The sequence below is a fragment of the Hypanus sabinus genome, chromosome 22 (assembly GCF_030144855.1).
Source record: "Hypanus sabinus isolate sHypSab1 chromosome 22, sHypSab1.hap1, whole genome shotgun sequence".
In the NCBI taxonomy this organism is placed as follows: Eukaryota; Metazoa; Chordata; class Chondrichthyes; order Myliobatiformes; family Dasyatidae; genus Hypanus; species Hypanus sabinus.
Genome location: NC_082727.1, coordinates 13,091,189 through 13,115,255, shown reverse-complemented (window position 1 = coordinate 13,115,255; position 24,067 = coordinate 13,091,189). Strand labels below are relative to the sequence as shown.

At 42.5% G+C, this 24,067-nt stretch overlaps 1 protein-coding gene across 1 annotated transcript; it reads left to right on the top strand.

Annotated features, from left to right (window-relative positions):
- Window positions 1–21,250: 21,250 nt before the first annotated feature.
- LOC132379731 (homeobox protein zampogna-like) lies at window positions 21,251–23,784 on the top strand. The gene is made up of 2 exons (XM_059948018.1): window positions 21,251–21,620; window positions 23,076–23,784. Exons 1-2 carry the CDS (start codon window positions 21,251–21,253, stop codon window positions 23,549–23,551), a joined length of 846 nt encoding a protein of 281 aa, XP_059804001.1. The 3' UTR covers window positions 23,552–23,784.
- Window positions 23,785–24,067: the final 283 nt, after the last annotated feature.

Sequence of the window (24,067 nt, the reverse complement as noted above, 5' to 3'; positions counted from 1 at the left end):
CAGTATCTAATAAATTAGGCACTCAGTGTGTATTCATGATCTTCTGCCGCAATAGCCCATCCACTTGATGTGTTGTGCATTCAGAGACGCTCTTCTGCACACCACTGTTGTAACGCCTGGTTATTTGAGATACCGTCACCTTCTTATCAGCTTGAACCAGAGTGGCCATTCTCCTCCGACTTCTCTCAATAACAAGACCATTTCATCTATAGAACTGCCGCTCACTGGGTGCTTTTGTTGTTCATATCATTCTTTCTAAACTCTAGAGCAGGATCCCAACCTGGGGTCCAAGGATCCCTTGCTTGATGGCATTGGTCCATGGCATAAAAAAGGGGTGGGAACCCCTGACCTAGAGAATGCTAGGCATGACAGTCCTAGGAGAAGCTCAGACCACCCTGTCTGGCACCAGCAATCAACAGTCAAAGTCACTTAGATCATATTCTTCCCTGTTCTGATGTTTGATCTGAACCTCCTGACCACGTCTGCATGCTTTTATACATTGAGTTGCTGCCACGTGATTGGCTGAGTAGATTTTTGCATTATCAAGCAGGTGTTCAGGTGTATCTGTACAGACCTGGAAGTTTATCTTGTGGTCCCAGCTCCCATTTTAACTCTCTCTGCTCTCTTGGTTGAATTTAAGACAGCATGATCTCAAAATGAAGAGTCTGTCATCCAGAGCTCTAGAAAGGATTCAGCATCACTGGAAAACAATGAAAGGTAAACTTTAGAATTCTCTACTCAGGAGTTCAGGAATAAAGGACGAAACCACAAATTTTCATTAACTCAAACAAATTGCCTCTTCATCACTTGACCACTATTTCAAAGACCAAATCCTCAGATGCAAAATGACACGTTTCTCTGTATGTTTAGATATTTCAATGTTCTTGTGACAAATAAAGTTACTCTCCATGCTATGTGTAAATTATTAGATGCAATTTTTCCATTGTGACAGTGGAAGTGGAAATGGAAAGATATTAGCTGTGAAGTGCTTTGTCCTGATTTAAGACTATGAAAACTATTAAATATCCATAAATGCTTTATTTTGGAGAATATATCCAACACTCTCTCCCAATGACTGAACGAATGCATTGCAGCCTCTTCAGTCCATCAAACTCAGAAAGCATTTACAGTGTTGGCTGTTTCTGTTTCAGAAATTAAATTCCATATTGTTTTGGTAATTTTAGATTATGATCCAACTTTCTATATTTGCACTTTCTGCCCACTGAGTACCTCCAGCATTTTGTTCACCTCCCTCCCCTTTATTCCTTTTCCCACCAGATTCTATCTTCTACTGCTCTTTGTGCACTGCTTACTTTCAGCTTCGTACATCATTCCCACTGTCCCCTCCTTCACCTGTTATCACCACTCTCCCTCATCTGGATCCACCTATCACCTACCAGTTTTGCTCCACCCCTCCCCCCAACCATTTTTTCACTGCCTAAGCTTTCTTTCCCACTCCAGGTGAGGTTCTAAACTAAAAACATTAGCAGTCTATTTACTTCCATAGATGCTGCCTGACCCGGATGAGTTCCTCCAGCACTTTGTGCATTACTCTTTCTCTAGACTGATTGTTCATTCTCTTACATGCCCCATTACTAGCCTGCTTTGCTTTCTCTTTCATCTTTATTGTCATTTAATCTTGCTTGCAATCTGCTCTTACACTGAAGCACATTGGCTGATACATCGCCTCATAGTGTCATCTCGTGGCCAGGTGGTGTTTCCCTGGGGGCTACGGTTTCCTCCCATGTTCCAAAGATGTATGGCTTAGGGTTAGTGAGTTGTGGGAATGCTCTGTCGGCACTGGACACTTGTGGGGTGCTCAACACACTCCTCATTGATGTGATTTGATACAAACAACACACTTCATAGTTTGTTTAGATGTACATGTGACAAATAAAGGCAATCTTTACTCTTCTTTATCTTTTGACTCCTTCCGTTCTCCTTCCCCTTCCTCCGTCCACTCTGAAACTCTCTAATGTTTTCCAGAACTGATAAAGGACATTGCTTTGAAAGATTGCTTCTCCCTCCACTTGTGCTGTTTGACATGCAAAGTATTTCTCTTATTTTCTTCCACCGTTCCTGATCTCCTGCCTTGCAGTATCTTATACCCGTAATATGCTTTCATGAAATTGGCTGTGTTGCCATCACAGCTTGGTACAGCAACAACTCTGACCCGTCTGCAAGAAAGTGAGGAGAGTTGTGGACGCAGCTCGACATATCACGGAAAGCAAGCGTCCCTCTCTGGACTCTGTCTACACTTCTCACTGCCTTAGTAAAACAGCCAACATAATCAAAGGCATCACCCGCCCCAGATATCTTCTCTTCTCCCCTCTCCCATTTACAAAAACCTGAAAGCACATACCACCAGGCTACAGGACAGCTTCTATTCCTTTGTTGCAAAACTATTGAACAGATCCCTAAAAAAGATCTAGTGCTTTCTCGGCGTATATGACGAATAAACTCTTCTTGGGCTTCCAGCGTATATTGGCCAGATGGGACACCTGGTGGAAATCCGCATCAATGAGCATGGGAGGTGTATCCACTTGGATTACCTGGAGAAACTGGCGGCAGCAGAACATTGCATTCAAAATAGCCATAGGATTGACTTCGACAGCACAAAACTACTGTGACGCACCAATGGCTTTTGGGACCACCTGGTAAAGGAATCCATTGAAACTAAACTTGAGGAAATTAATTTCGACAAAGACAAAGGTCTCGTCTAAGAACTAGAATTCGATTGTAAACAAGGTGGGAGAGCGAAAACCTGATTGGATGAGGACTAACAAATCAGTGATGGACTATGGTAGTATAAATTCCACTGGACTAGACATGCCTAGGCATCATCCCTGATGAAGATAGCAGAGTCTGTCATCGAAACGTTAGTTATAATTAATACCTGCACCCAGCTGGAAGCCTGAGAAGAGTTTATTCGTCAGATCCCAAATAAGAGATGAACTCGACCTCACAATTTACCTCATTACAGCCTTGCACCCTATTTTTAGCTGCACTGCACTTTCTCTGCACTACAATACGGATTGTACCTTGTACGATTTCAATGCACAATGCACTGTTGCCAAGAATTGATCTGTATGAATGATATGCAAGATAAATCTTACACAGTATTTCAGTGCATGTGACAATAATAAACCCACTTAGCAATGTAATTTAAGTACAGAATTGATGGCCCAGTTGAATTGTGATGGAATCTCTGGGGATTTGCCCTTTGGCATGTCAATGGACATGTTTGAGGAACTATCAGCAATAAGGATAATTGGAGATGTGGCAAGTTCTTAGAACCATAGAACCATAGAACATTACAGCACAGAAACAGGCCTTTTGACCCTTCTTGGCTGTGCCGAACCATTTTTCTGCCTAGTCCCACTGACCTGCACCTGGCTCATATCCCTCCATACACCTCTCATCCACGTACCTGTCCAAGTTTTTCTTAAATGTTAAAAGTGAGCTCACATTTACTACTTCACATGGCAGCTCATTCCACACTCCCACCCCTTTCTATGTGAAGAAGTCCCCATTAATGTTCCCTTTAAACTTTTCCCCCTTCACCCTTAACCCATGTCTTTTTTTCCTCCCCTAGCCTCAGTGAGAAAAGCCTGCTTGCATTCACTCTATCTATACCCATCATAATTTTATATACCTCTATCAAGTCTCCCCTCATTCTTCTATGCTCCAGGGAATAAAGTACTTTCTCTGTAACTCAGTTTCTCAAGTCCTGGCAACATCCTTGTAAACCTTCTCTGCACTCTTTAAACCTTATTAATATCCTTCCTGTAATTCAGTGATCAAAACTGCACAGAATACTCCAAATTCGGCCTCACCAGTGCCTTATACAACGTCACCATAACATTCCAACTCTTATACTCAATACTTTGATTTATAAAGGCCAATGTACCAAAAGCTCTCTTTACTACCCTGTCTACCTGTGACACCACTTTTAGGGAATTTTGTATCTGTATTCCTAGATCCCTCTGTTCTACTGCACTCCTCAGTGCCCTACCATTTACCTTGTATGTTGTACCTTGGTTTTTCCTTCCAAAGTGCAATACCTCACACTTGTCTGTATTAAATTCCATCTGCCATTTCTCAGCACATTTTTCCAGCTAGTCTAGATCCCTCTGCAAGCTTTGAAAACCTTCCTCACTGTCCACTACACCTCCAATCTTTGTATCATCAGCAAATTTGCTGATCCAATTTACCACTTTATCATCCAGATCATTGATATAGATGACAAATAAAAATGGACCCAGCACTGATCCCTGTGGCACACCACTAGTCACAGGCCTCCACTCAGAGAAGCAATCCTCCACTACCACTCTCTGGCTTCTTCCATTGAGCCAATGTCTAATCCAATTTACTACCTCACCATGTATACCTAGCGAATTAATCTTCCTAACTAACCTCCCATGCGGGACCTTGTCAAAGGCCATGTAGACAACATCCTTAACCACGGAGTAACCCAACTGGGAAAAGATCATGGTATTCTCACAGTAATATTACACTCACCTCTGCATCAAAAGATCTTGTGTTTAATCTAAGTACAGTTACTTTAGCAGAGTGCAACACTGAGGAGTTGATTCACTGTAGGAACTGTCTTCTATCAAAGGAAATGTTAGCCCATCTTTGCTTTCTTGTCTGGACAAAAAAGATGACATTTGAGGTAGAGTCAAAGAGGGCACCAGGCTAATATTGACTTTAAAGCAAGATTGCAAAATTTATGATCCAAAGTTCAAAGTAAATTTATTATCAATGTATGGATATGTCACCATATACTACCCTGAGAGTCATGTTCTTCCAGGCATTCACAGTGGAACAAAAAAATGTACAATAAAATCAATAAAAAGCTACACATAAACAAAGACTTATGAGCAAGCAAAGAGCAGAAGAAAACTAATAAATACTAATAAATAAATAAATAAATAGACAGATAGATAATAGATAAATAATGGATAGATAGCACTGAGTACGTGAGTTGTAGAGTTCTTGAAAGTGAGTCCATAGGAAGTGGCATCAGTTCATAGTTGAGATGTGTGAAATTATCCTTGCTGGTACAACAAGCTTTAACCAAAAGCTCTCTTTATGACCCTATCTACCTGTGACGCCACTTGTAGGGTAGTACCTGAACCTGGTGGTGTGGGACCTAATGCTCCTATACCTCCTTCCCAATGGCAGCTGCAAACATGGCCTGGATTGTGTGATTTGGTAACAAATTTAATTGTTAGTTAAAGCTTGTTGTGCACAAATTGCCTGGTGAAATTCTAACATTTCACCACTATAAGATGCTGGAGGAACTCAGCCGGCCAGGCAACTTCTATGGAAGAGAGTACAGTTGGTGTTATGGGCCAAGACCCTTCAGCAGAATCTCAGCCCGAAAGGTCGACTGTACTCTTTTCCATTGATGCTGCCTGGCCTGCTGAGTTCCTCCAGCATTTTGTGTGTGTTGCTTGGATTTCCAGCATCTGCTGATTTTCCTTTGTTTGCGATTGCACCACCATGTTGCTTTTTGAGATATCCTAGAGCAGTGTCAATGCTACAGAATTATAATTACTTTACCTGTAATACTATTTGCTGGTTTGTGCAGATTAGTAAAGTTGTGATCAAACAATCCTTGTCTTGCCACTATTGATAAATGTGCTCCTATCAACAACTTCTTCCTTTGCTAATAAATTTAGGTTCCCCGTGGGTACAAGGATCACCCCTAAACTGTTTATGTTCATATTGGCCAATCTGCTGACCTACATAGGAAAATCTCTGAATACCAATAAATTTGCAATATTAATAGTCTGTGGGGATAGACGTCTTTCTCTGCTGCTCTGAAGACTGGCAATGTATTTGAGTGTTTTGCCTGACATTGCTAGGGTAGCATGGTGGTATAGTGGCTAGTGCATTCGCTTTACTGTGCTAGCGATCACTGATCAGCATTCAATTCCTGCCACTCTCTGCAAGGAATTAATACGTTCTCCCTGTGACCATGTGGGTTTCCTCTGGGTGCTCCGGTTTCCTCCCACTTTCCAAATATGTACGGGTTAGGTTAAAGGCATGCTATGTTGGCACCATGGTGCCATCTATGGTAACGCTTGTGGGCTGTCCCCAGCACAATCCTCAGACTATGCTGGTTGTTGTTGCAAAATGATGCATCTTACTGTATATTTCAAATAATATGTGACAAATAAAGCTACTCTTTGATCACTACCCACAAAAACAGATACTGTTTAGATTATTGCTCAGGTAACGGGGGACCAGAGCTGGAAGTTACACAATCTAAACCCATCTTGTTAAATTAACAATATCACTATTATATTTCCATTCAGTTAATATCATTTTTACTAAAACTGATTTGGAGTACTGCAAAAAAGATTTAAAAGTTAAAGGTTAGGACTTTATTCCCTGGAGTGTAGGAGAATGAGGGGTGATTTGATAGAGGTATATAAAATTATGATGGGTATAGATAGAATGAATGCAAGCAGGCTTTTTCCACTGAGGTTAGGGGAGAAAAAAACCAGAGGACATGGGTTAAGGGTGAAAGGGGAAAAGTTTAAAGGGAACATTGGTGGGGGGGCTTCTTCACACAGAGAGTGGTGGGAGTGTGGAATGAGCTGCTGGATGAAGTGGTGAATGCTGGCTCACTTCTGACAGTTAAGAAAAACTTGGACAGGTACATGGATGAGAGGTGTATGGAGGGATATGGCCCAGGTGCAGGTCAGTGGGACTAGGCAGAAAAATGGTTCGGCACAGCCAAAAAGGGCCAAAAGGCCTGTTTTTGTGTTGTAATGTTCTATGGTTCTAAGTAAATTTATTATCAAAGTCACCATATATACCCTGAGATTCACTTTCTTGCAGGCATTCACAATAGGTACGAAGGAACACAATATGATCAATTGAAAACTACACACAATAAAGATGGACAAACAACCAATGTGCAAAGGAAGATTAACTGAAAATACAAAAAAATAATATTCAGAATATGAGATGTAAAGTCCTTGAAAGTGAGTCCATAATACTCAGGGCAGTATGGTAGCATAGCAGCTAGTGTACAACTATTATAGGGCTGGCTACCGGGGTTCAAATCTGACCCAGTCTGTGAGGAATTTGTATGTTCTCCTTGTGATCGCATGGGCTTTCTCCAGGTGCTCTGGTTTCCACCCATTTTCCAAAGATGTACTGGTTAGTAGGTTAATTGGTCACATGGGTGTAATTGGTTTGTTCTGCTGAAAGGGCTTATTAGCATACTGTTTCTCTAAATTACAAAAATATATAATTATTATTTCAGTTTCTTTTTAATGTAATGATGAAACCATCTCACATTGTTGCAGAAGTATCCAATCCAGACATATTAATGTAAACTCGAGTTGTATCTGGACTAATTGCTTAGATTTTTATAGCATGTATCAGCTAAAGAATATTCAACACCTTTTATAATCAAATTCAAATACTTGTTTTCTCACCAGAGAAAGGAATCGTTTCATTTGTATCTAATGTCAAAAGCATTTATTTACCCACACCAAAGTTGTTGATCAAAAACCTTTGTCAGGCTTACATTTCTTTTGTTACATTTTCTTTTGTCACTACACTTAAGAAGCCAGGTTGGCATGCATTGGCAAGCGTTGGAAGGTTTTTGTCTGTTATTTTAGTCGATGTTTTCAATCGTTCTCCACCAAGTTAAACATGTCAAAACCTTGCATGCGGGTTTCTAAGTAACTGTCAGCAAGAAAGGTGATGAATTAAGAAAATTAAAACTGTCATATTGCTTTTGAGAAGCTCGCAATTAGAAGGTCATCAGTTCAAGAGCCTAGCACACGCAAAATGCTGGAGGAACCCAAAATGTCAGGCAGCATCTATGGAGAGGAATAATCCATATTATGAATTTTAGAGTCCTATGTCGACTCTTTATATCTTCCCATTGTTGCTAGAATTTAGAAGGATGAAGGAGGATTGCACTGAGTTGACATTTTATGCTGAGATTTCCATCAGTTCTCTTTATTTCTCTCCATAGATGCTGCCTGACCTGCCTGAAATATCCTTTCCACATCCACCCTATCTAGTCCTTTCAACATTCGGCCGGTTTCAATGAGATCCCCTCACATTCTTCTAAATTCCAATGCATACAGGCCCAAAGCTGCCAAATGCCATCATATGTTAACCCCTTCATTCCTGGAATAATCCTCATGATCCTCCTCTGGACTCCTTCCAATGACAATACATCCTTTCAGAGATATGGGCCTCAAAACTGATGACAATACTCCAAGTGCAGCCTGACCAGTGTCTTATTAAGCCTGAGCATTATCACCTTGCTTTTATATTCTATTCCCCCTGAAATAAATGGCAACATTGCATTTGCCTCCTTTACCACAGACTCAACCTGTGAATTAACCTTCTGGGAGTTTTGCACGAGGACTCCCAAGTCCCTCTTAACCTCTGATGTTCGAACCTTCTCCACATTTAGATAATAGTCCTCACTATTGTTCCTTTTACCAAAGTTTATTATCATACATTTCCCAACACTGTACTTCATCTGCCAGCTTTTCCCCATTCTTCCAATTTGTCCAAGTCCTGCTGCAATTGCATAGCTTCCTCAGCACTAGCTACCTCTCCACGTACCTTTATATCATCTGCAAACTCCAGAAAGGGCCCCTTTGATTCCCACTTGTTGTCTCCTGCCTGTCAGCCATACCTCTATTCATGCCATTATCTCACCTGTAATGCCATAAGACTTTATCTTGTCAACAGCCTCATGTGTGGCACCTTATCAAATGACTTCTGAAAAACCAAGTAAGTGACATCAACTGCCTTTCCTTTCTGCACCCTGTTTATTACTTCCTCGAAGAATTCTAACAGATTTGCCAGGCAGGGTTTCCTTGTACAGAAACCATGCTGACTTTGACTTATTTTATGATTAGTCTCCAAGTACCCTGAAACCTCATCTTTAATAACGGATTCTAACACTTTTCCAAACACTGAGATTAGGCTAGCTGGCCTATAATTCCCTTTCCTTTGCCTTCCTCTCTTCTTAAAGAGTGGAGTGACATTTTCAAACTTCCAGTCCTCAGGGACCATGCCAGAATCATGTGATTCTTGAAAGATCATGACCAATGCATCCATTATCTCTTGAGCAACCTCTCTCAGGAATCCAGGGTATAGTCCATCTGAACCAGGTGATCCTGTTGCGCGGTACATGCAGTAATCCTGAGATTACTACCTTTGGGGGCCTGCTTCTCAGCTTTCTTCCTAACTCCCTGTATCCTGTTTTCTTAAAGATCCTCCTTAAGGCCTTTAAGTTTGCCTAGCACCTTTTCCTTTGTAATGGCAATGGCACTCACTCCTGTTCCCTGACACTCACGGACCTCTGACACACTGCTAGTGTCTTCCACAGAGAAGACAGATGCAAAGTACCCATTAGTTCATCTGCCATTTCTTTGTCCCCCATTACTACCTCACCAGCATCAGTTTCCAGTGGTCCGATATAAACTCTCACCTCCCTTTTACTCTTGATATAACTGAAAAAAAGTTTAATATCCTGCTTTATATTATTGGCTAGTATCATCTTTTCATTTCTTATACCTTTTTAGGTTGCTTTTTACTGGGTTTTGATAGTTCCCCAATCATTCAACTTCTCACTCACTTTTGCTATCTATATGCCCTTTCCTTGGCTTTTATGCAGTCCTTAGCTTCTCTTGTCAGCCACAGTTGCCTACCCCTGCCATTTGAGAAATTCTTCTGCGGGTTATATCTATCCTGTGCCCAGAAACTTCTGCCATCTCTGCTCTGCTGTCATCCTCACCAGTATCCTCCTCCACTGCACCTGAGCAAGCTCCTCTCCCATGCCTCTGTAATTCCCTTTATTCCATTGTGATACTGATACATGTGACCTATGCGCCCCCTCTCAAAGTGCAGTATGAATTCAATCATATTATGATCACTGTCTCCTAAGGGTTTCTTTACCTTAAGCTCCCTAATAAGATTGGGTTATTACACAACACCCAATCTAAAATACCCTTCCCCAAGTAGGCTCAAGCACAAGCTGCTCTAAAAAAGGCATTCAACAAATTCCCTCTCTGTGATCTGACACCAATCTGATTTTCCCAATCTCCTTGCATATTGAAGTCCCGCATTACCATAGTGACATTACCCTTATTACATGCCTTTTCCAGCTCCCTTTACCCTTGCATTAACTCCACCCACAAAGATTCAACAGTCTCTGACCCTATGCCACCTCTTTCTAAAGATGTAATTCCATCTCTTACCAGCAGAGCCACACCACCACCTATGCCTTCCTGCCTGTCCTTTCAATACAAAGTACATCATTTGATGTTAAGTTCCCAACTATGGCCATCTTTCAGCCATGATTCAGTGATGCCCAGAACATCATACTGACCAATCTCTAATTGTGTGACAAGTTTGTTTACTTTATTCAGAATGCAACATGCATTTAAATACAGCATCTTTAGTCCTACATTCTTCATCCTTTTGAATTTTGCCTCTGTGGTACAACTTAACTCTTTACTCTGTCCGCCCAGTACTCCGTCTGTACCCAGTCATTGCCTTGTCCTCCCTTACATTCGTGTTACACCCATCATCTACTTGTCAACCTGCTGGCTCATCCTCAGCTCTATCATACTGGTTCCCAGCACCCTCCCATATTAGTTTAAACCACTCCCAACAGCTCTAGTAAACCCGCCCGCAGAAATATTGCTTCACTTGGATTCAAGTGCAACCCATCCTTTTTGTACAGGTCACACCTGCCCCAGAAGAGGTCCCAATGATCCAGAAATCTGAATCCTGGCCCCCCTACTCCAATGCTTCAGCCACTCCTTTATCTGCCACCTCGTTCTATTCCTATCCTCACTGTTGCACGGTACATGCAGTAATCCTGAGATTACTACCTTTGGGGGCCTGCTTCTCAGCTTTTTTCCTAACTCCCTGTATTCTGTTTTCAGGACCTCCTCCCTTTTTCTACCTACGTTGTAGGTACCAATATGTACCACAACTTCTGGATGCTCACCCTCCCTTTTCAGGATATTGTGGACACGTTCAGAAACATTGTGGACCCAGGCACCTGGGAGGCAGCTATCTATGTTTCTTTTTTGCATCCACAGAATCATCCCCCTAACTATAGAGTCTCCTATTACTGCTGTAATCTTCTTCATTTCCCTACCCTTCTGAGCCACAGGGTCAGACTCCGTGCCAAAGGCATGGCCACTGTGGCTTTCCCCAGGTTCTCTACCCCAACCCCAACTCAACAGTATTCAAAATGGAGTACTTATTGTTGAGGGGGTTCAGCCACAGGGCTGCTCTCCACTACCTGATGTTCTCCCTTCCCTCTCCTGACAGTCACCCATTTATCTGTCACCTGTAGCCTCGGGGTGATGACCTCCCTTGTAGCTCCTGTTTATCACCTGCTAACAAGCCAAAGGTCATCGAGCTGCAGCTCCATCTCCTTAACACAGTCTCTAAGGAGCTGCACCTCGATACACACAGTGCAGATGTGGCCTTCGGGCGGGGTAGCAGTCTCCCGGAAATCTCACATCTGACACCAGAACAGAACACTGGCCCTGTAGACATACCCCTTAGTCTCTCAAGAGTTAAATAAGAAGGAAGAAATAAGAAATATGGCATGAACTTACCTACTTACCTTGCCTCTGCCTGTATTTGCTGAAGCCAAAGCCTTACCATTCTGCCTCAGACCACTCCGAAGATGACTGTTCCAATGGTGACTACTCCGCTAGATGGTACCTCTTATGGAGACTGGGTTTTAAACTCTTCACCGGACTTACACGGGAACGTTTCAACCACATCTGTGCAGCACTCCAATCAATGACTCCCGCTGAAAAAAACTTACTGCTGAAAGTACAAGGGGAAAACAACTTCACAAAGAAAACTGACTTGTCTCCTTCTTCCCTTACCAATTTTTATTGACGTGCCTTAGAAGGCACCCTGTCCGGATGTATCACCACTCGGTAAGGCAACTACCCTGCCCGAGTCCGCAAGAAGCTTATGAACACAACTCAGCACATCATAGAGACCAGCTTTTCCTCCATGGACTCCGTCAACACTCCCCACTGCCTCAGTAAAGCAGCCAGCGTAATGAAACACCCTTCCTGTCCCAGACATTCTCCCTTTGGGAAGAAGTTTCAAAACCCTGAAAGCATGTCCCACCAGGCTCAAGGACAGCTTCTATCTACTGTTGTAAGACGGTTGAACAGTCTCCTAGCACGGTAGAATAGCCTCCTGAGTTCACCGTCTGCTTTGTCATGACTTTTCACCTTACCGTCTGCCTGCATTGCACTTTCTCTGTAACCCTATTCCCCACTCTCCTATGGGTTTTCCTTGAATGAAGTGATGTGACGAACTGTATGGATGGTGCATGAATCAGTGTCCTTCACTGTATCCTGCTACATGTGACAATAATAAACTCATTTACTAATGTACAACGTTAATGCTAGTAGTGATTTTCTACGAGAGGCACCGTCCAGAACAACACACCAAAATCCTGGCAGAACTCAGCAGGATAGGCAGCATCTACGGAGAGGAATAAGCAGTCGGCGTCTTAGGCTGAGGTCCTTTCTTAAATTGGTATCTTTGCACATTCTCATCAAATGCGGCCAAACTTGGACGAGAAGTTTGGGTTGAAAGCCTTCAAGTGAGAATTTTCTTTTGGACCATATAAATTTACAGTTACCCTCCACTAAAACATAAAACCAGCACTGCCTTAACTATAAACAGGAGAAAATCTGCAGATGTTGGAAATCCAAAGCAACTCAAACAAAATGCAGTTTTCTTTTTAACATATAATGCACTGGTAAGTACTAAATTCACCTTCGTGCACGAGGTAACATATGTAATGGCTCTCAATAATGCTTAAACTTGAATGGCTTCCAGTAATATATCTACTGTATATAACACCATAAACATAGGAACATTCGGCCCATTGAGTCTGTGCTGCCATTCCATTATGACTGATTTGCTATTTCCCTCAACCCCATTCTCCTGCCTTCTCCCCATAACCTCTGACATCCTGATTAAATAAGAACCTATGAACGTCTAATTTAAACATACCCAATAACTTGGCCTCCACAACCGCCTGCGGCAATGAATTCCACAGATTCACCACCCTCTGGCTAAAGAAATTCTTCCTAATCTCTGTTATAAAAGGTTGTCTATCTACTTTGAGGCTATGCCCTCTGGTCTTCGACTACTCTACTATAGGAAGCATCCTCTCCAAGTCCACTCTATCTGAGCTTTTGATATACGATAGCTTTTTTTGAGATCTCTGTCATTCGGCTGAACTCCAGTAAGTATAGGTCCAAAGCCATTAAATGCTTCTCTTACATTAACTCTTTCATTCCTGGAATCATTCTCACTAACCTCCTCTGGACCATCTCCGATGACAGCATACCTTTTCTTAAACCTGCTTGCAATACTCGAAGTGCGGTCTGACCAATGCCTGATAAAGTCTCAGCATTACATCCTTGCTTCTAGTAGTCTCAGAACATGGGAGCACTCATTTAAGTCAAAGATGACAAGAACTTCTATTTTCAGAGGGTCATGCGTCTTTAGAATTCCATGCTCCAGACATCTGTGGAAGCAATAAAGTCAAACATATTTGACATTCCCAGATTAACTTGGACTGCAGGGAAGTCAGGGTTTCTGGAGAACAGGCAGGAGGATACAGTCAGATCAGCCGACACCTTACTGAACGGGTACAGGCAGAGAACAGGCAGGAGGGTACAGTCAGATCAGCCGTCACCTTACTGAATGGGTATGGTGTTATAGACAGTAGTTATATTACTGGAAGCCATTCAAGTTTAAGCATTATTGAGTGCCATTGCATATGTTACCTCATGCACTCAGGTGAATTTAGAACCTACCAGCACATTATTTGATAAAATGGGTATAGGTGGATTAGCCATCACCTTATAGGCAGGAGGGTACAGTCAGATCAGCCGTCACCTTACTGAACGCGTACAGGCAGAGAACAGGCAGGATACAGTTAGATCAGGTGTCACCTTACTGAACGAGTACAGGCGGAGAACTGGCAGGAGGGTACAGTCAGATCAGCCATCACCTTACTGAGCGGGTACAGGCGGAGAACCGGCAGGAGGGTACAGTCAGATCAGCTGTCACCTTATTGAGCGGGTACAGGCGGAGAACCGGCAGGAGGGTACAGTCAGATCAGCTGTCACCTTACTGAACGGGTACAGGTGGAGAACAGGCAGGAGGGTACAGTCAGATCAGCTGTCACCTTACTGAATGGGTATGGTGTTATATACAGTAGATATATTACTGGAAGCCATTCAAGTTTAAGCATTATTGAGTGCCATTGCATATGTTATCTCGTGCACTCAGGTGAATTTAGAACCTACCAGCGTATTATTTAATAAAATGGGTATAGGTAGATTAGCCATCACCTTACAGGCAGGAGGGTGCAGTCAGATCAGTCGTCACCTTACTGAACGGGTACAGGCAGAGAACAGGCAGGAGGATACAGTCAGATCAGGTGTCACCTTACTGAACGAGTACAGGCGGAGAACCAGCAGGAGGGTACAGTCAGATCAGCCGTCACCTTACTGAGCGGGTACAGGCGGAGAACAGGCGGGAGGGTACAGTCAGATCAGCCGTCACCTTACTGAACGAGTACAGGTGGAGAACAGGCAGGAGGATACAGTCAGATCAGCTGTCACCTTACTGAATGGGTACAGGTGGAGAACAGGCAGGAGGATACAGTCAGATCAGCCGTCACCTTACTGAACGAGTACAGGTGGAGAACAGGCAGGAGGATACAGTCAGATCAGCCGTCACCTTACTGAGCGGGTACAGGCGGAGAACAGGCGGGAGGGTACAGTCAGATCAGCCGTCACCTTACTGAACGAGTACAGGTGGAGAACAGGCAGGAGGATACAGTCAGATCAGCCGTCACCTTACTGAATGGGTGCAGGTGGAGAACAGGCAGGAGGATACAGTCAGATCAGCTGTCATTTTAGTGCATGGATACAGATGCCATGTGGCCTCGCAGCGCTGCCCTTCATTGTATTGTCCGGAAAGGGACAGCCCGGTCTGTTCTCACTGGATTATGTTGGAGCCCCGGTGATGTCATTCCAGGCCGAGGCACATCGGAATCAGGTTTCATTCCTACAAAATAAGTTCTTAGCATGGAATTCCTACCCTGCTTAAGAAATCACTTTTGCTTTCTAGATATGGGTGTTTCATTTCTACTATTCAGTGACATTGAGTTTAAAAGATCCATGCCAGAGTCATAGCTATGGTATTTTTTGATTTGTTTCACTGTATTGTCTGTGTGGTAGAGTTAATCCACACAGTAATGTGAAGCAAAATGAGATAATTCTGGGAAATGAAGATAAGATTGCATAAATGCATTTTGTTGCTACTGAATTGGTTATAGCTGAACAATAGGGTTTGGAGTCAGCAAATGTGATTCTAAGAATGTAAGAATTTGTTGTAGGAGGAGGCCATTAGGCCCCTTAGACTATTCTGTCCTTGGCTGATTCCTTATCTCAGCATTTCCTTGCATGTGCTAACCCCTAATGTCCGAAAAGAAAAAATAGTATAGATCTAAAAAAGTTATAATCTCTATTCTCTAGAGTTACCAAAACTCAAATTTCAAAGTAAATTTATTATCAAAGTATGTACGTGATTGTTTACTACCTTGAGATTCATTTTCTACAGGCATTTACAGGAAAAGTAAAGAAATACGTTAGAATCTAAGAAAACCATACATAAAGACTGACTGACAAGCAACTAATGTGCAAATGAAGGTGAACTGCAAATAAAAAATAACACAATACTGGAAATATGAGCTGTAAAGAGTCCTTGAAAGTGAGTTTGTAAGTTCAGAGTTGTGGTGAGTGAAGTTATCCACATTGGTTTAGAGGTTTGATGGTTGTAGAGTAATAACTGTTCTTGAACCTGGTGTGAACCTATACCACCCATCTGATCTTAGTAGAAAAGAGAGCGTGACCTGGATGGTAAGGGGCTTTGAAGCTGCATGCTGCTTTCTTGTTGTAGCACTCCATGTAAATATACAGAGCCTAACATCAGAACTGATCTCTGTGTATGCAGAGGCTGGTCAGGACCAGGTACACATTTAACTGATTCTTAACATTCTGGTGAACTGTGCAGATAGAATTGGCAGGCAGACTAAATGTAGCACTGACAGAAAATGCATTGCACTTACAGAACACATTGTACGCTTGTAGGCTGTTTTGGAATGGGCCAGTGTTTCAGAGCTAATGAAACAAACGCAAGTTTCTCTTAAACATTATGATTCTGACTGACTCCACCACTACTTAGCAATAACATCTTGTGTAAAAATCATTTTGCTATTAAATCCCCTTTCAATGTTCAAAATAAATTTAATATCCAAGTGCATATATGGCACCATATAAAACCTTGAGATTTATTTTCTTGTGGGCATATTCAATCAATCCCTAATAGAATAATAATCATAACAGAATCAAAAAAAGCCCACACCAACTTGGACATTCAACCAGTGTGCAAAAGACAACAAACTGTGCAAATACACAAAGAAAGAAAGAAATAATAATAATAATAATAATAATAATAATAATAATAATAATAATAATAATAAAATAAGCAATACATTTCGAGAACAAGAGATGAAAAGTCTTTAAAAATGAGTCCATAGGTTGTGGGAATATTTCAATGATGGGGTAGGTGAAGCTGAATGAAGTTATGTCCCTATGGTTCAAGAGCCTGATGGTTGAGTGGTAATAACTGTTACTGAACTTAGTGGTGTGTGTTCTGAGGCTCCTGTACCTTCTTTCTGATGGCAGCAGTAAGAAGAGAGTATGTCCTGTCTGGTGGGGGTCCCTGATGCTGTATGTGGCTTTCCTGTGACAGTGTTTCATGTAGATGTGTTCAATGGTGGGGAGACTTTACCTGAGATGCTACCCTCCTGCCTGTTCTCCACCTATATGCTACTCTGAGATTAATTTTCCGGCAGGCATTTACAGTAGAGCAAAGATAGAATCAACGAAATATTACACACAGATGAAGCCTGACAAACAGCCAATATGCAAAAGAAGACAGACTGTGCAAATATAAAAAAGCAAAACAAATAATAGAAATAGACCTTTAGAACTCCTTCCTCACTCTGTGACTCTATGACTTGCATTATGTCCTTGTCATGGGAAACTGATTTTGATTATCTACCCTATCTATACCCTATCTTATAATTTTATATACTCCTTCACATTAGGGAAAGCAAATTCAGCTTATCTGATTTCTTCCCATATCTAATGTCATCTAATGCAGGCAACATAGAACATGACAGGCCCTTTGGCCCATAATGTTATACTGACCTTTTAACCTACTCTAAGATCAATCTAACCCTTCAATCCATTTTTCTATCATCCATGTGCCTATCCGAGAGTTTCTTAAATGTCACCAATGTATCTGCCTTTACCACGATCCATGTAACCACCACTCTCTGTGTAAAAAACCTCACCTATGACATTCCCCTGTACTTTCCTCCAATCATCTTAAAGTTAAGACCTCTGTTATTAATCATTTCCACAGGAAAAGGTCTCTAGCAGTTAACTCAGTCTTTTAAAGATAAAGGAGGTGGAGTACACTTTATGCTTCATGATTAGCTCATCATGGTGAAGAGGTGTGGCTATTGTGTGTTGGTCTGGCTCACCCAACACACAACATCTAGTGGTCGAGTGTTGTCTATTTTATCTGCCAAGGGAGATTTCCACCATCATCCTGGTGGTGGTGTACATTCCACTTCAGACCAACTTCAGACACACTCTGGAGAGGCTGAACACCATGATCAGCAGTCATAAGATAGCACAACTTGTTGCCTTCCCTATCATTGCAGGGGATTTTAACCAGGCAAACTTGAAGAAGTCTCTGAACTATCACCAACATATCACTTGTGGAATTAGAGGTGCCAGCACGCCTACCCACTGTTAAACCACCATCTAGAATGCTTACTGTGCCATCCCATTCCCACACTTTGGAAAGTTTGATTATCTGGCTGTATTTCTACTCCCAGCGTATAAGCAGAGACTAAAGACTGCAGCACCCATAGTGTGGACCAAGAAAGCATGGGCAAAGGAGGTGAGGGAACACATACAGAATTGCTTTGAGTCCATGGACTGGACAATATTCAGAGACTAATCTTCGAATCTGATTGAATACCTCACAGTGTTCACTGACTTCATCAAGTTCAGTGTAGCTGAGTGTGTTCCCCCCAAGAACATCCTGGACATATCCAAACCAAAAGCCATGGATGAACCAGGAGATCAGTAGTCTGCTAAGGTCTAGATCTCGAACTATACAAGATGTTCAGAATCAACCTACAGAAAACTATTTTAAGGGCGAAAGAGCAATTGCAATTGAAATTAGTGATGGAATCAGATGCACATCAGATCTGTCAAGGTTTGCAGTCCATTACTTTCTACAAGGCAAGATCATGAATGGCCATGATGTTCTCTTCCAGATGATCTCAATGCCTTTTATGCATGCTTTGAAAGGGAGAATAGAACTATACCTATCCAAATCCCTGCAGAGTCTGGTGACCCTGTCATCTCTGTTTTGGAGATTTGCATCAGAACACCTTTCAGGAGGATTGTCCCTTGCAAGTCGTTGGACCCTAATGGCGTAGCTGGTAGGGCACTGAAAACCTCTTCCAAACAGCTGGCGGGACTGTTGAAAGACAGTACTGCAGTCAGAGTTTCTCACCTGCTTGAAATGGGGGACAATCACATTAATGCCCAATGAGAACAGGATGCACTGCCCCAATGACTATCACCAAGTTGCGATGAACTGCTTTGAGATATTCGTCATGGTCAGTATCAATTCCTTTCGAAGCCAGGACCTGGACCTGCTGCAACTTGTCAATCTCCACAATAGTTCTATAGTAAATGTGATCTTACTGCCTCTCCACTCGGCCTTGATCACCAGGACAATAGCAATACCTCTGCCTGGCTGTTGTTGATTGACTATAGCTCAGCATTCAACACAATCATACCTACAGTTCTAATCAACAAGCTCCTAAACCTGAGCCTCTGTACCTCCCTCTGCAATCGGATCCTCCAGACCTCAGTCTGTATGGATCGGAAATAACATCTCTTCTTTGCTGACAATCAATACTGATGCACCTCAAGCAAGTGTGCTTAACTCACTGCCCCACTCTCCCTTCACCCACAGCTGTGTAGCTAGGCCACTATTGGCAGAATGTTAGATGGTGATGAGGAGGAAGATGGGAGGTGATGGGTGTAGAGAGAGTAGAGCAGTGGCCTAAGAACATATCCTTGAACTGCACTAGTGTTGATTGCCAGTGAGGGAGAGATTTGTTTTACATATATCTGATTGTAATTGATTGTTTTAAAATTATTATGTATTATTATGTAATTATTATGTAAAATTATTATGTATTGCAATATTCTGCTGCTGTAAAACAACAAATCTTGTGACATATACTAGAATATTAAACTTTATTCTGATTCAATCTATGCCTCGTATAATCTTGTACACTTCTGTCAATTCCTAGTGACTTTCCTCTGCACATTCTGTAACTCAGTGCAATCGTATCCTCCTCCCAGTGTGGTGACCAGAACTGCACTCAGTAATCCAAGCACTTTCTATACCATGCTTTGCAAAGTTACAACATCACATCTCTACTTTTACACATGTGATCTGTGAAAACATGGACGTCAAATGCCGTCCTCTCCATCCTATATATCTGTGTTGCTACTGTAAAGATTCAAGATGGTTTGTTGTCATTCTTCAGTGCATGAGTGTAAAGGAGATAGTTGTTACCCTGGATCTGATGAAATATAAAAAACAATATAATAAAAATATAATAAATATAAATACAATAGGGATGCTTATATACATAAACAGATTGCATGTACAGTACATTAAATTATGCTAGGTGTAGGGGTATCTGTACATAAGGTGATTGGAAATGTAAAGCAGTCAGTTAATGGGTGGGGGTGTTGATCAGCCTGACAGTTTGAGGAAGTAATTGTTTTAGAGGCTGGTGGTCCTGGCATGGATGTTGTCTAGTTTCTTTTCTGATGCAAACTATAAATTTTAACCTTAAAGTCCTAGTGTTCATCAGCATTTCTTAGTGCCTTACCATTTGCTGGGGCGCTTTACTGGGCACAGGAGTGGAACCCGGTGTGGGGGTCTTCTGCATTACATAGCCCACCCTCTTCAAGGTTTGTTGTGCTGTGTGTTCAGAGATGCTGTTCAGCACACCACTGTTGTAACGCGTGGTTACTTGAGTTATAGTTGTCTTACCGCAAGCTTGACCTAGTCTGGCCATTCTCCTCTGATATCTTCCATTAATGGGGTGTTAAGGTGTTTTTGCCCCTGGAACTGCCACTCACTGGATGTTTTTTTTGTTTTTGCACCATTCCCTGTAAACTCTAGAGATGGTTGTGCACAAAAGTCCAGAAGATCAGCCATTTCCGGGTTACTCAAACCATCCCGCCTGACACCAGCAATCAGTCCACAGTCAATATCACTTACATCACATTTCTTTTCCATTCTGATGTTTGGTCTGAACAACAGCTGAACCTCTTGACCGTGTCTGCATGCTTTTATGCATTGAGTTGCTGCCACATGATTGGCTGATTCGATACTTGTATTAACCTGCCTTTGTTCGGGTTACCTAATATACTGGCCACTGAGTGTATATCATTAACAGTGTGGTGGTACCTATCTATCCAACATGTCACCACTGACCAGTAAAGCATCCTTTCTCCACCACCTCCCATCACCTAGCCGATTTTGGATTTCATTAGATCCAATGATCTTATGTGCCTTAACTTTCTGGCTAAGCCTACCATGGCTGTCAATCATCCACTTCCAAGATGTTTATCGCCCAACCATTCTGGAAGTGGGCGGGGCGCCACGCCGCAGAGCATCCAATCAGAGAAACGCAACTCCATCTGTCAATACAGGATGTAAATAAAGTGGGGAAAAGTGATCCCTGGGTGCACGAGTGAAGTTTTCGTGGATTTCTCTGGTTTTTCGCTCGTCTTTCCCTCAGATCGAATGCCTGAAGCTAATTCAGGAGCAGCGGGTCGTCTCGGGCACTCGACAAGGAGGGGAAACGGCGGATGTGCCGAGATTTGCTTCTATCCCCGTGGACGAGGGAAGCAGCGAACTAGGAATTGGCTCCGACTGGGAGCACAGCGAAGCCTTCTGCTCTTTTAGATACTCGTAAATAAACTACAAGAAGATGGCTGTGCAAGGAGGATCTTTGACGCCGTTCACCATCCAGGATATTCTTACCCGGGGCAACGACACGAGGCTGGGTCGGAACCAGCACCAGGAGCGAGTGAAAGTCGAGCCGCGGAGCCTGAATTCGCAGCGCGAGCAGGACAGGGAGAAACGGACTCCTCTGATTGTTATCCGGGTCGATCAGAAACAGAGCGGCGCGGTAACGGGTGGCCCGGGAGAAAGCGAGAGTGAGCAGCCGCAGGCCGATGCGCTGAGTGGCGAGGAACAACCCGGGGAGAAGGGGAGCGGGCGGCTGTTCGTGGAGACTTTCAACGAGGAATCCAACGAAGGAAATAACTGGGAAAATAACTCCGAAAAGTTTGATAAAGGTAGGCAGGCAAAGGGTGAATGCTGTTAAGTATTAAAATCAATAATTTTCTTGTAGAGTTAAACATATTGTTCGCTGAATCATTATGTGCTGGCTATATCAGGAATCCGATTATCAAATTACAACAACCCAGGGTCCAAACTTTTATCAGTAAAACTTTGATAATTTTGGTCATAACTTTACATCTGTCCTGGCGAATTTTCTCCCTTAAAACTATTTGGTGTTTATTCAGGAAGCAGACCTGAAATTGACAACAGGGAGTGTCGAGATCTTCGCTTCATAAAATAGCTAATCGTATTTATTTTTTTCTGCGCGTAATTTAATTTTTCTTAAACTATCTGTAGTAATTATCCAGCATTATTATAATCTACAAATGCATAGGATGTAAGAGATTTAAATGAAATTAACACGATTACTTTATGAAGGGCAACGAATACCTAAAATTTTACACTGTGATTTTGGCCACATAGACAACATATAAGACCAATATATCAGTTCTTTCAGATAGTTCTTACTTTATGGCCTCGGAACTTTGTAAATGGAACATCCTCCCTAAATTATTAACACAAATATCTGACAATTAAAAAGATTCACTCGTTTTATTATTATTTAAGAACAAGAGACGAGAGCCAGACTGTAATACATTTGCCCGTCTTTATGATTATTTGGTTAACATTTTAAAAGTTTAAATGCAACATTGCTTAGCAGAAACGATTGAATACACACACAGACACAGACACACACACAAAGACACACACACACACGCGCACACACACACACACGCGCGCACACACACACACACACACACACACACACACACACACACACACACACACACACACACACACACACACTCACACACACACACACACACACACACACACACACACACACAGAGTTTTGTAGAGCAGAAGCAGCTCTGGGCTTCTGTCTCTGAAAGTAGGCCGCAAAATGTGAAACAATTCCCAAATGCGGGAGAGATCGGAAACAACGTGAAGAACATAAACGCTGAAAGTCTCTTTAAGACCAGGGAGGGGGAAAATTGGCCGGGGGCTCGTCCCAAAACTGTTTTAAAGTGAACATTAGGCCGTAATACAGACACTTACATCTGATTGAACAATGATACCGAAAGTCTTTTATCACAAGTGTCTTTTTTTCAGCATGTATCTTTTTCTGAATTATATTTATGAAAGATAATCTTATCTAAGTAATGCTTAGGATAAGCATTGAAGCTATACTTTCTTGCTTTCTGAGTTATAACTTATTGATTCACGAGTGTGGAAAAATCCTTCGATCTTAATTCAAGGCTCAAATTCCGCACACTTTCTCTGGTTACCGAAGTGTCGTGACGATGAAAATGTTTGTACAGTATGCTCGCGAATACGGACGGCTAGGGGATGAGTTTTCACCTCGAAGCTTGTACCACATTATCACCAGCTCTGTGTGATTGTTTCAGATCCGGATCGCCAGACAGCGACAGATGACGACGAAAAGTCGGAGAGACTTCTACCGTCCGACCAGCCCGGTAAATCCGGTAAGAAACGCTCCCGGGCCGCATTCTCTCACGCTCAAGTCTTCGAGCTGGAGAGGAGATTCAATCACCAGAGATATCTGTCGGGCCCTGAGCGAGCGGATCTGGCAGCCGCCCTCAAACTCACAGAGACGCAGGTTAAAATCTGGTTCCAGAATAGAAGATACAAAACGAAGAAGAGGCAAATGGCCGCGGAGTTGGTGGTTAATTCGGTGCCCGCTGCGGCCAAGAAAGTAGCCGTCAGGGTGTTGGTCCGTGACGATCAAAGACAATACAGCCCCGACGAATTAGGAAATCCGCACTTACTCTCGCTGTATCAGGCCTATCAATATTATCCCTACATGTACTGTCTCCCCGCTTGGCCTCCGTCCGTTATCCCTCTCTGCGGAGGAACGCATTGAAAGGACAAAGGGCGTGGGTGAGGGATGGAGGAGAAAGGGTGAAAAAAAACTAACAGGGAGCTTAAAAATATTTTAAAACTATAAAATGGACCGTACACAATTCCTCCAGTAAAATGTTTTGCAGTCGCCTGCAGATACCAATGAGTCGTCGGATCGGCCTTGCGTTTAACACACAGGAAGCTTGTTCTTTTAATAAACTCCTTGAGACAAAGAAGCGAGGTCAGACTGAATGAGTAATTGGTCTTCTTTTGGAGAGGAGATATCGGTGAGAATAGAGGATGGGTTGGTGGGAGGAATAGACAACACGGCGACTTTTTAAACAAAATATTAACAATATATCTCTTCCCTGTCAGTTGTTCGATGGTTTGCTTTTCTCTTGTTAAACGTTTGGTGCTGACCGGCGTGGCCCTTCGATTGACTGTCTATCGGCAGACGAATGGCCGGGTAGGTCACGAAGTCACTTTCTAAAGCCAAATATAAAAGATAGAGAGAATCCAACTATTTCCGGCGAGACCC